Source organism: Suricata suricatta, chromosome 3, assembly GCF_006229205.1.
Source record: "Suricata suricatta isolate VVHF042 chromosome 3, meerkat_22Aug2017_6uvM2_HiC, whole genome shotgun sequence".
NCBI classification, from domain to species: Eukaryota; Metazoa; Chordata; class Mammalia; order Carnivora; family Herpestidae; genus Suricata; species Suricata suricatta.
In genome coordinates, this window is record NC_043702.1 from 108,917,970 (window position 1) to 108,931,795 (window position 13,826).

At 38.7% G+C, this 13,826-nt stretch overlaps 1 protein-coding gene across 1 annotated transcript in view; it reads left to right on the forward strand.

Moving 5' to 3' along the window:
- Window positions 1-13,826, forward strand: part of FMN2 (formin 2) — a 370,023-nt gene that overhangs the window by 85,401 nt on the left and 270,796 nt on the right. The window contains 1 exon segment of the mRNA XM_029933337.1: window positions 12,045-12,192. Within this exon segment, the coding sequence (XP_029789197.1) occupies window positions 12,045-12,192 (148 nt within the window).

Below are 13,826 nucleotides of genomic sequence, written 5' to 3' on the forward strand. Positions count from 1 at the left end.
TGCTTGTATTTCTAAGGGATTGGTTGTAATAGATCCTTTTTCATTCATGATTTTGTCTATCTGGGTGCTCTCTCTTTTCTTTCTGAGGAGCTGGGCTAGAGGTTTATTGATTTTGTTTATTTTTTTCAAAGAACCAACTCTTGTTTCATTGATCTGCTCGACTGTTCTTTTGGTTTCTATATTGTTTATTTCTGCCCTGATCTTTATTATTTCTTTTCTTCTGCTGGGTTTGGGGTGCTCTTGCTGCTTCCCTTCTAGTTCCAGTAGGTGCTCTGTTAAATTTTGAATTTGCGCTCTTTCTAGTTTGTTGAGATTGGCCTGGATTGCAATATACTTTCCTCTTCGGACTGCCTTTGCTGCGTCCCAGAGATTTTGGATTGTTGTATTTTCGTTTTCGTTGGTTTCCATATATTTTTTAATTTCTTCTCTAATTGCCTGATTAACCCAGTCATTCTTTAGGAGGGTGGTTTTTAACTTCCACATTTTTGGAGGTTTTCCAGACTTTTTCCTGTGGTTAATTTCAAGATTCATAATATTGTGATCTGAAAGTGTGCATGGTATTAGCTCTATTCGTTTATACTTATGGAGGGCTGATTTATGCCCCTGTATGTGATCTATCTTAGAGAATGTGCCATATGCACTCAAAAAGGAGGTGAATTTCCTATCTTCAGGATGCAGAGTTCTAAATATATCGATCAGTTCCATCTGTTCCAATGTGTGGTTCAGGTCCATTGTTTCCTTAGTGATTTTTTTGTCTGTTTGATCTATCCATTGTTGACAGTGGAGTATTAAAGTCCCCTGAAATTAGCACATTTTTCTCAATAAGATTGTTTCTTTCTGTGATTAGTTGCTTTATGTATTTGGGTGCTCCCGAATTTGGCGCATAGATATTTATAATTGTTAGCTCTTCCTGATGGAGAGACCCTGTGATTATTATATAATGTCCTTCTTCATCTCTTGTTACTGCCTTTACTTTAAAGTCCAGTTTGTCTGATATAGGTATGACTACTCCGGCTTTCTTTTGGCTTCCAGTCGCATGACAGGTATTTCTCCATCCTTTTACTTTCAACCTGAAGGTGTCTTCTGGTCTAAAATGAGTCTCTTGTAGACAACAAATAGATGGGTTTTGTTTTTTTATCCATTCTGCTACCCTGTGTCGTTTTGTTGGAGCATCAGGCCATTTACATTCAGTGTTATTATTGAAAAATGTGGGTTTAGAGTCATTGTGTTCTCCCTAGAATTCATGTTTATAGTGGTGTCTCTGACACCTTGTATTCTTTGCAATTTCATTCATAGAGTCCCTCTTAGGATTTCCTGTAGGGCTGGTTTGGTGGTCATGAATTCTCTCAATTTTTGTTTATTTGGGAACACTTTCTTCTCTCCTATTTTGAAGGACAAGCTTGCTGCATAAAGGATTCTTGGCTGCATGTTTTTCTGCTCATCACATTGAAGATTTCCTGCCATTCCTTCCTGGCCTGCCAGGTTTCATTAGATAGGTCTGTAACCGCTCTGATAGGTTTCCCTTTCTATCTGAGGGCCCTTTTCTGCCTAGCTGCTTTCAGAAGTCTCTCTTTATCTTTATATTTCGCCAGTTTCACTATGATATGTCGTGTTGAAGGGTAATTCAAATTACGTGTTAAGGGGGTTCTTTGTGCCTCTTGAATTTGAATGTCTATTTCTTTTCCCAGATTTGGGAAATTCTCAGTTATAATTTGGTCTAGTATCCCTTCAGGCCCTTTCTCTCTGTCTTCCTCTTCAGGAATTCTTATGAGCCGGATGTTGTTCCGTTTGATTGTATCACTCAGATCTCGAATTCTCCTTTCCTGCTCCTGGATTAATTTCTCTCTCTTTTTTCAGCTTCCTCTTTTGCTATAACTATATCTTCTAATTCACCTATTCTTCTCTCTGTCTCGCCAATCCTTGAGGTGGCTGCCTCCATTTTGTTATTCACCTCATCTATAGCCTTTTTTTTTTTAATTCATCACACCTATTTTCAAGGCGCCTAGTAATTGTCTCAGTTGATTCTTTGATGCTTTTTTCAACCCCAGCATTTAATTTTATGACATGTTTTTTAAATTCTTGATCTGGTATGTTGTCTCCATCTGCCTTGAGCATTTCTGTGGCTGTGACTTCCTCCTGGAGGTTCTTCATGGGAGAGTTCCTTCGTTTTGTCATTTTTGCTAGTTTTCTGTCTCTTTTCAGCTTTAGAAAGCTCGTTGTGCACTGTGCACCTCTTACTATTTCTCTGTTAAAGGAGACTTATTGACTGTCCAGGGCCCGTTGTTTCAGGAAATATTCTTTTAATGGTGTCTCTCAGTTTCTCTTGTTGTGCCTTTGAATATTTTATTTCCCTACTCTGCAATATTTGGGACTCACCGTCATGCACACTTTGGCTTGTTTCTTGGTGTAGCCCTTGGTGTAAAAGGAAAACAGACAGACAAACACAGAGGGAACAGAAGCACACAAACATAGGGACAAATCAAACAAACAAATACATTAAAAAGGGGATGGGAAAGAAAGAAAATGGAGAGGAAAGAGACGAAAAGAAGAGAAGAAGAAAAAAAGAAAAAAAAATAAAGGGGGTCAGAGACAACAAAGGAGAGTGGACTGTCTAAAAGTGTATGACCAGTTGAGGGGAGAGGTAAGGATGAGATACAGGAAAATATATATGGATTGCAAGCAGGTAAAAAAGGGAGAAAGGAGAAAGGAAAATAAAGAGTAAAAATTTAAAAGATTTAAGTAAAAGAAAGGTAGTAGTCATAAAAAATAAGTACAAAGAAAGAAGAAAAATAGAATAAAATGAAGAAAAAAAGAACAAGAAAAAAATTATAAAAACAAAAAAGCAGCAGCTCCCCCTCGTGGATTGTCATGGTTTGGTATGGTAGGTCTCAGAGGCTGCTCTCAGAGGCTCTGCCTTGGTGTCTGCCGCGAGCAGAATAGCAGCTTGCCAATCTCCGCTGAACTATGCACTGTAGGCCACTCTAATGAGTCTGATCTCCTTGTGGTGGGGTTGAGCTGAGTTGTATTTTCCAGGCCCGCCTTGGTTCTTAGTTCCAGTCCATGCACTTTTATGCAACCACAGATGTGATGTATTTGCTTTGGTGGCTGGCTTCTTAGGGGGAGGAATCAGTTTGTATTGGCTCAGGCAGGGATTTCAGTGGCCCCTGTCTGAGGAGAGTGTGCCTCCTTATGCTAGATGGGCAGCAGGAGGTGAAGCGTGGCAGTCATAGACACAACTACAGATTCCCAACCCCCAGCTGGGATTGCTATCGAGTTGTGGGAGGAATGAGTTTCTCTTGGGTTCCCGCAGCTGTTGCCGGAGGCACAGTGCACTGCTGGAAATGAGCTGGAAGCTCTTGCAGCCTGCGCACACGCCTAGGCCTCCACCACTACCAACTCCCTGCTGGGATTGCATAGGGGTGGGGGCTATTTTTTCCCTGTTGGCACCTGGGATTCAGGATTCGCATGGCCAATGCTGGGTCCGAGATGCGCCATGGAAATGAGGTGCGTGCTCCCACGCCCAAAACCGAGGTTGAAGTGAGTACCCCTGGCGCCGCCGGTGCCTTGGCCGCTGACTCCCTGCTGAGATGGTGCAGGGCTGGAAGCTGTTCTTTCTCTTGCGCCACCTGGGTTCCGGATTTGGGCTATCCAACAGTTATATATGGAGTGAGTTTTTCTCTCCACGCGCAGTTAAGCATTCTTTACCTCTTCCCCAGAGACTATGAGCGTGTTCAGTCTCTCTGTCTCTTCCCTTTGTCTCTCGGGCTCCGTGCGCTTGCCCTGTATTGGGCTGGGGCTCCCACCTCCCCTGCGCATCTTGGGCTGGCCCGTTTTCCAATCTCCCCTGTTCACACTCACTCACTCAGGTATCTTTGAGGTTCTCTTCTTTCTGGAGTCCATATTTTCTCCTTTTGCTCTTGCGGATGAGAGTATTGTCCTTCTCAGTTCAATAGATGGGGCAGACGAAGTTTACAGAGCTCCCTTCCTCTCCGCCATCTTGGCTCCTCCCTAACTTCATATTTAAATGCCAACCAGGGATGATTTGAGCAATCACATTCACATGTTCTGTTTAGATTTGATTAAGTGGCTACAGTATAAAGGTAATTGTGTTGATTGTGGCTGAAATATAAATTATAAGTATGATGATGATGAAATCATTTAAAAATCTTAATAACATATTTAGAAAAGCATGTGTGCTGTGATTACAGCTACATACAACATTCAAAGATTATACAGTAATACACCCAGTGCATGCTGTTATATGTGCTACTGATTACAGGTTTTCTTATCTCCCTACCCCAAAACAATTCTATAGAGTTGTGCTATCGGGTTTTCACAATTAAAATGTCAGTGCAAACCAAAATATTGGAAGTGGGGCACCTGGGTGGCTCAGTTGGTTAGGCATCCCACTTTGGCTCAGTTCATGATCTCACAGTTCGTGGATTTGAGCCCTGTGTCGGGCTTTGTGCTCACAGCTAGCTCAGAGCCTGGAGCTTGTCTTTGGATTCTGTGTCTGCCTCTCTCTCTGCCCCTTCCCTGCTCATGCTGTCTCTCTCTTTCTCTCTCAAAAAGAAATAAAACATTTAAAAAACTTAAAACAACAAAATATTGCAAGTAAAATTCAGTCTGGTATTATGGATATCTACCTTTTATTCAGCCAGTCACCTTATAAAAAGTTCAAATGAACTAAAACATGTAAAATAATGGATGATTCTTCATTCCCCTAGCACTGACTATGTGTTTATCTTCTCCTTAGTACAAAAAGTAACTACAGTGAATAGTAAGGAAAGTAAGATACCATAAGATAATAAAAATCAGCTATCACTGGAATGAAATAAAAAGACAAAGCAAAACTGAGAGGAACATAGAATGTAACTAGAAATGCGGCTTTTAAAAACATATATTCTGGAATCCCAAAGCATGTGGCAGGTGGGCCATATACTTATTTTAAGTTTTCTAATAGCCAAAACAAAAACAAATTTGGTTGGCACAGTAGCCCCTGAGATGAAGAAAGTACAAATAATCTCAAGAAACTACCCAACTATTTAATCTTTTAGGTTAAGCTATGAAGTTCTAAGATCAGAAATAGTTACCTTCAGAACTCACCCAGAGAAGACATTGTATGAAGGCATGAATGTCTTCAGCCGTCTTCTTCTAATGGACATCGTGTCTCTTTTTCTTTGCCATCACACCCAAGCACAGTTTAGTTGAAGTAATTCTTCAGGCCAGTATGGCCAGGTGTACATAAAGGAGCCCGTGGGTGGCCTTAGGTAGATATGGATAAATAGAATATATGTGAAGAAATGGATGAGCACATTGTTTTTGGCATTGTGTTTACAGTTTTCTCTCTCAGTCAAACTTAAAAATATTACTTACGGAGAGTTGACATACAATGTAATATTCGTTTGAGATGCATAACAGTGATTTAATAATTCTATACATTGTTCACAGTAAGTATAGACACCATTTGTTGCTATACCGTTATTACAATATTTTTGATTATAACTCCCTTGTTGTACTTTTCATTTTCCTGACTTACCTGTTTTAAAACCAGATGTTAGTATCTCTTGAATCCCTTTCACTTATTTCTCCCATTCTTTCTGGCAATCACCAGTTTGTTACATTTATGAGTCTGTTTCCTTTCTTTGTTTATTCATTTGTTTTTCTTTTTTTATTTCACATGTAAGTGAAATCATATAGTATTTGTGTTTGATTAATTTCATTTAGGATAATACATCTTCTATGTCCATCTCTATCACAAATGACAAGATCTAGTTCTTTTTTATGGCCCAGTAATAATCCAGTGTGTGTGTGTGTGTGTGTGTGTGTGTGTGTGTGTGTGTGTGTGTATGCCACATCTTCTTTTTCATTCATCTGTCAATGGACACTTATGCTGTTTCCATATCTTGGATTGTAAATAATGCTGCAATGAACATAGGACAGAGGGCCTGAATAGACATTTTAAAAGAAGACAACAGATGGTCAACAGATACAAGAAGAGATTCTAAATATCATTTATCATCAGGGAAATGCACATAGAAACTGCAATGAGATAACACCATACCAGTCAGGATAGCTAATATAAAAAAGACAAGAAATAACAAGTGTTGATGAGGATGTGGAGAAAAGGTTACCCTACCCTGTACACTGTGGTGGGAATGAAAATTGGTGCAACAACTGTTGAAAACAGTATTGAGTTTTCTCCAAATATAAATAGAATTACCATATGATTCAGGAATTCCACCACAGGTATTTACTCAAAGAAAACTCAAACACTAATTTGAAAAGATATATTCACCTTCAGTCAAACTTCTGATATTTGGTGGGGGATTGTACTTGGAATATCTGAGATGCAGTTCTATATTTTACCAGTCAAATATAGATCTGTTAGCTTTGATAGACACTTGAGCTTGAGCTGTGCTGAAAGTTTCTGAGGGAGTTAGGAACCCAAACTAAGATTTATTCCCATATATTTGGATATTCCACCTCCACTCACTGATGAGTGATCAGGATACCAATGGGAAGGGCAATCTTTCTTCCCAAAGAGTAACTTAGTTTCTGCTTTAACATACAGATTAGTGGACTATAAAATTATCTTTTTTTGAAGTATAATTGGTTTCCATACAAAACCCAGTGCTCATCCCAAAAAGTGCCCTCCTCAATGCCCACCACTGACTTTCCCCTCTCCCCCACCGCCCCATCAACCCTCAGTTTGTTTTCATTATTTGAGAGTCTCTTAAGGTTTGCCTCCCTCTCTGTCTGTAATGTCCCCCCCCCCTTTCCCTCCACCATGGTCTTCTGTTAAGTTTCTCAAGATCCACATGTGAGTGAAAACATATGGTATCTGTCTTTCTCTGCCTGACTTATTTCACTTAGCATAATACCCTCCAGTTCCATCTACATTGCTACAAATGGCCAGATTTCATTCTATCTCATTGCCATGTAGTATCCCATTGTATATATAAACCACATCTTATTGACCCATCATCAGCTGATGGACATTTAGTCTCTTCTCATGATTTGACTGTTGTTTAAAATGTTACTATAAACATTTGGGTACATGTGCCCCTATGCATCAGTACTTCTCTATCCCTTGGGTAAATTCCTAGCAGTGCTATTGCTGGGTCATAGGAGAGTTCTATTTTTAATTTTTTGAGGAACCTCCACACTGTTTTCCATAGTGGCTACACCAGTTGGCATTCCCACCAACAGTGTAGGAGGGTGCCCATTTCTCCACATCCTCGCCAACATCTATAGTCTCCTGATTTGTTCATTATAGCCACCGTGACCGATATAAGGTGGTATCTCAGTGTGGTAATGATTTGTATTTCCTTGATGATGAGTGACATTGAGTACCTTTCTCATGTGTCTCTTGGCCATCTGGATGTCCTCTTTGGAGAAGTATCCTTTCATGTCTTCTGCCCATTTCTTCACTGGATTATTCGTTTCTCAGGTTTGGAGTTTGGTGAGTTCCCTATAGATTCTGAGTACTATCCTTTGTCTGATATGTCATTTGTAACTATGTTTTCCCATTTCTTTGTGTCTTCTTCAATTTCATTTATAAGTTTTCTATAGTTTTCATCATAGAGAAATTTTACATCTTTGGTTAGGTTTATATCTAGGTATTTTATGGATTTTTTTTTGCATTTGTGAATGGGATCAGTTTCTTGATTTCTCTTTCTACTGCTTCATTATTGGTGTATAAGAATGCAACCAGTTTATGTACATTGCTTTTGTACCCTCGACTTTGGTGAGTTCATGGATCAGTTCTAGTAGCTGTTTGGTGGAGTCTGTTGGGTTTTCCATGTAGAGTATCATGTCGTCTGAGAAAAGTGAAAGTTTGACTTATTCTTTGCCCATCTGGATGCCTTTTATTTCCTTTTGTTGTCTGATTGCAGATGCTAGGACATCTAGCACTATGTTAAACAACAGTGATGAGTGGACATCCCTGTCATGTTCCTAATCTTAGGGGGAAAGCTCTCAGGTTTTCTCCATTGAGGATGCTATTAGCTGTGGGCTTTTCATTGATGGCTTTTATGATCTTAAGGTATGTTCTTTCTATCCCAACTTTCTTGAGGGTTTTTATTAAGAAAGGATGCTGTATTTTGTCAAATGCTTTTCTGCATCTATTGACAGGATCATATGGTTCATATCCTCTCTTCTCTAAATGTGATGTATCACATTGATTGATTAGTGAATATTGAACCAGTCCTGCAGCCAGGGGATGTATCCCATTTGATCATGGTGAATAATTCTTTTACTATGGTATTTAATTTGATTTGCTAGTATCTTTTTGGGACGTTTTGCATCCGTGTTTATCAGCGTTATTGGCTTGTGATTTTCCTTTTTAGTAGGATCTCTGTCTGGTTTGGGAATCAAGGTAGTGCTGCCTTCATAGAATGAGTCTCGAAGCTTTCATTTCATTTCTATTTTTGGAACAGCTTGAGAAGGATAGGTACTAATTCTGCTTTAAATATCTGGTAGAATTTCCCTGGGAAGCCATCTGGTCCAGGACTCTTATTCATTGGGAGATTTAAAAAAAAATTTTTTTTAATGTTTTATTTATTTTTGATACAGAGAGAGACAGAGCATGAGAGGGGGAGGGGCAGAGAGAGAAGGAGACACAGAACCGGAAGCAGGCTCCAGGCTCTGAGCTAGCTGTCAGCACAGAGCCTGATGTGGGGCTCGAACCCACGAACATGAGATCCGACCCGAGCCGAAGCCGGAGGCTTAACTGACTGAGCCACCCAGGCGCCCCTCGTTGGGAGATTTTTGATTACTGATTGAATTTATTTGCTGGATATGTGTCTGTTCAAATTTTCTATTTCTTCCCATTTGAGTTTTGTTAGTTTGTGGACGTCTAGGAATTTGTCCCTTTCTTCCAGGTAGTCCAGTTTGTTGGCACATAAATTTTTTATAGTGTTCTCTGATAATTGTTTGTATTTCTGTGGTGTTGATGTGATCTGTCCTTTTACATTTGTGATTTTTATCTATTTGGGTCCTCTCTTTTCTTTTTGTGAAGTCAGGCTAGGGGTTTATAAACTTTGTTTATTTTTTCAAAAACCTAGCTGTTACATTCATTGATCTGTTCTACTGTTATATATTTTTTCTGCTTTAATCTTTATTTTTTATCTTCTTCTGTTGGCCTTGGGGTTTCTTTGCTGTTCTGTTTCTAGTTTCTTTAGGTGTGTCATTAGATTTTGTATTTGGGATTTTTCTTGTTTCTTGAGATAGGCCTGAATTGCAGTGTATTTTCCTGGTAGGACTGCCTTTGCTGCATCCCAAAGGATTTGGATTGTTGTGTTTTCATTTTCATTTGCTTCCATATGTTTTTTAAATTTCTTCTTTTATGCCTGGTTGACCCATTCACGTTTTAGTAGGATGTTCTTTAACCTCCATGCATTTGGAGGTTTTTCAAATTTTTTCTTATGATTGAAAAGATTTCAAAATTGATTTCAAGTTTCATAGCATTGTGATCTGCCAATATGCATGGTGTGATCTTAATTCTTTTATATTTATTGAGGGCTTTTTTTCATGATCCAGTATGTGATCTATCTTATGGTAATGGAGTGAAGTTTGATTTAAGGAACTTGGGTGGGTGGATTAGAGTCATATAGAAAAACTTAAATGATAGGTTGAAGAGGTGGTATTTGTAGGTGTTAAAAAGCCATAAAAGAAATTTGTGTTTTGCTTATTTTCTGCTAGTGGAGCTCTGCTATGAAGGAAGAGCTTTGAGATTACCATCACAGCATTGTGATCTACTACAGTCCTGGGGTGTGGCTAAAAAACCGGACTGACCCAAATTTGTTGTTATTTGTTTATATGAAGTTTTATAAAGTGCTTTCAACATGCTTTGTATTTTGGTGAATTGTGCAACTGTAAGTAAGACTATTTATCCTTAGTTTTTGCTGCCTTTTTCAGATGACACCGAGTCAGAGCCTGAGTGGATGTGCTATTAGGATGATGAAGCTCTCTAGGCAAGTGTTGCTTTGTCAGGGAATGTATAGCTTGCTACCTGGGTAGGTGCTTGCCTACACTTTCCATGAAAGGTTTATGTGTTGCAGACATGAAGGGGACAGGATTCTGTGCCTAATATTTGGCAAGGCAAGGAGACATTTTCCTAAAGCAGTGGCTGAATGTATCGCCCTCAGGGCATCGAGCCTTGACCATCCCTCACCCCAAGACTTATTCTGTTCTTGTAGGAATGAGGATATTCTCTGATATCTCTATATTCTCATATACAGAATTACTTCAGTTTCACTAATGAGATCTCATTTCTAGTATCATGTTAATTAAACAAACTACTAATTTCATCAGTGAAAAGTTATTTTCAACTTTGCTGTTGGTCAAGATATGAATAGTTGAATGGGGTGCCTGGGTGGCTCAGTCAGTGAAGTGTCTAACTTTGACTCAGGTCATGATCTCATGGTTCATGTGTTCGAGCCCTGCGTCAGGCTCTGTGCTGACTGCTCAGAGCCTGGAGCCTGCTTTGGATTCTGTGCCTACCCTCTCTCTCTGCCCCGCCCCCACTTGTACTATGTCTCTCTCTCAAAAATAAAGAAACATTAAAAAGATATATGAATAGTTGAAAGAGTATGGAAAGCTGAAATGCCTGGCCAGGTCTGCAATGTGACCCTTTCTTATGTAATACTAGCCAGTCCCGGGAATCTGAATTCTCAATTAGGGCCAGTGTCTGTAAAGTTAAAGCTTAAACTGCAGATCTATATATTGTATCTTACTGTCTATGCTGAACAATAATTTGTGAATTTTGTAGATTAATTTGTTAAGTGTATTTTGGAAATAACAATGCATGTCCTTGTTTTAACTTCATTTGCTTTATAGTCTCAACATAGCCATTACAGTATGTTTGTTGTTGTTTTTTTGTTTTGTTTTGTTTTAATTTGCTCTTCACCTCTATAGAACTGTTATTCTCTTTGCTTTACTTTAGGTTGATCATAAGCTTTAGGCAATATACCTACAAGTAAGGAAAATATCATGAAGAGAACCTAGGGCATGTATACTTTGAGTGGATGCATCCTAAAATAGTTAACATGTTATTCTGAAATCCTGATGAGCAGTTTTCAAGGTGTTTAGAGGTCTCAAAGTGGCCTCCTTTGCGAGATTTTTACTTTGCTTCTTGGCACTAGGTGTAGTTATGAGACTTCTCATTCTGTCCAGATTCTGTTAATCTGCAGCTGGGAAGCACTTTCTTTGCCAGAAGATCCCTTTTATTCTTGGCAGGTTCATTTACTTTTTCATGGTTTTAGTCCCAAACAGTTTTCAGCCTGGACCCAAAATACGTTGGTTTCCTAGGTTTTCTGTTGTTAAAGGCAAGGAAGCTATTATTGTTCTGTGGTGCCCAAGTACAGCCTGTCCTTTGACTTTGCCACAAGTGTTTAAACAGATTTTAAAGGGACATCATATTCAAATGTCTTAAAGATTCTAGTTTAGGGAGTTCTCTGAATGTCTGGATTTTCTGATCTTATATTTCCTTGAAGATGCATATGGAATCTCCACCACGAAAAAAAAGATTTAGATTTTCCTATGGAAAATAAATTGAGATGTGCCTGGTTGGTTCAGTCAGTTAAGAGTTCAACCCTTGATTTCAGTTCAGGTCATGATCTCATGCATGGTTCGTGAGATTGAGTTTTGCTTCAGGCTCTGTGCTGACAGCATGGAGTCTGCTTGGGATTCTCTATGCTAGCCCCTCCCCTATATGCACTCTCTCACTCTCTTTCTCAGGATATTTTTTTTTAAAGAAAAGAAATCAAAAAAGAAAAAGTTGAGACCACTATAGTTATGAAATTGGAATAATTGTGTGAATGGATGTTTATATTATGAATCTACATTGGTAAGTAGGCAATGCTGTTTTCATGTTTGATGTGTATTTGTATTTACACATACACAAACACACATACCCTGAATATGTATATATAAGATAAAAATGATGTTGTAATGTAACAACTTAAAAAACTTTTTTCATGACTGAATTAAAATAGCTCTACATTTTATTTTTTATTTTTATTTACAAATTTTGAATATAGCAAGATCAACTTTACACCTGGGCTGCAGTCAGCCAACCCACTCACTCACTGGATTACACAGAAGAGCAGTTTCCCCGGCGAGCCCCACCTGTTTGTCTACCATCCACACCCCCTGATGAAGAACACAGGTCTAAGGATGCTGAAACAGGTAGGAGCCCAGGAATAGTGCATGTTCTAAAAGTGTGTGATGTAAAGTACTGTGCAGTGCTTACTGTATAGTAAGTCTTAAATTTCTCTTTTGTATTTCTTAGATTATGATCTGCAGCTAACTCAAAATCACTGGGAGCCTTGTTAAATTGAAAATTCTTATGCTCCACCTTCAAGGCTGCTGAGTTAGAATTCTAGAGAATAGCACCCTGGAATTGTCCAATTATTATTGTGTATATAAAAGTTTGCAAACTACTGCTTTAGGTGGCCAGTGGTTGCAACCACCTGAGGTTGAAGCTCCACATCCTCTGTTGGGCTGAGAACATCAAAAGGAAATTTCTATCTGTTGTCTTTGAGGATGGTGGCCACCTTACCTCTCCACTCTGACTCTCTTCCTTTATTGCTTTCTTTGTGTTTTTCTTGATCCTTTTCTTACCTTAAGAGATAATGGGGACATAGAGATACAAGTTTCACTAAATCTAAATTTTAAGTAATCTTTTAAAAACTATACAGTGTTCAAATATATGTTCCTTAATATTTTTCTTTTTGGTTGTTTTTCTCTTTGCATCTTTTGTGGTCTTTTAAAGTATTTTGTATTCCTGGATGGGAAGATAGAAAGTTTAACATCAGCTTTATATGGACCTAAAAGTGAGAAAGCACTTTGTATTTGTCTTAGGAATTAAGAATTGCATTTGTGCAACAATGTTTTATGAAATTTGGTTGTTTAATTCCTTTATAACAATTTTCAGTTTGATATAATAAATTTCTGACTTCTCAATGGGCTGATCCATAAGTGGAGAGTAAATTGAAGGGCATCATTACTATTTAGAAACCTATCACCAAATTTTCCTAAGATAGTAACATGAGTGTTAGAGTTAAGAATTTTGATTCCCCCTCCCCCATTGGCTTATAGAGAAAAAGTCATCAGAAACTCAATTTGGACTTGTAATAACAGAGTATACCATATGAGCATGGAGCATCATTTACCAGCTTTGTAACGTTGGGCAACTTTCTTAATCCCTGTGCTCCATTTCCTCGAGCCTGTAAAATGTCAGTAAGAAGAGCATCTACTACATGGGGCTGTTTTGAGGATTATGTGAGTTAATGCATGTTAAAGCATAGAATTAGCATCCAGAATGCTGCATTGGCCTTGGTATAAGTGTTCACTATTGTTATTATAATTATTTTCATTATTTCATGTCATTATTTATTCCTCATGAGTTCCCTTTAAAACCATTAATAACCCGCAGTGTTAAGGATTTTATTCTAGGCTCCTTTCCAAAGGTCTGGAAAGTGAACTCAGTGTTTATAATCCTGTATTTATCCTAGTCTCTGGAGGGATGTACTTATCTCCTCCTTCTTTCTACTGAAGCCCAGAATGGGGGGACCATACCCAACCCAGCATGACCCTTTTTTAATGTCTGATGCTTTTGAAACACTGGTTAGTGTTCATTTGGTGGACCATACTCCCTGAAATAAGCAACATATGAGAGATAGGAAGTAGGAAAATATTGTTCCATGTAGGGCTCTGGATTTCTTATAACACAGTACAGTTGATCAAGGGCCAGGGTAGAGTTCCTCAATGCAAGTATCTTCAGAGATGAAGGGCTTCTAACATGGTAGCATGCGGAGGAC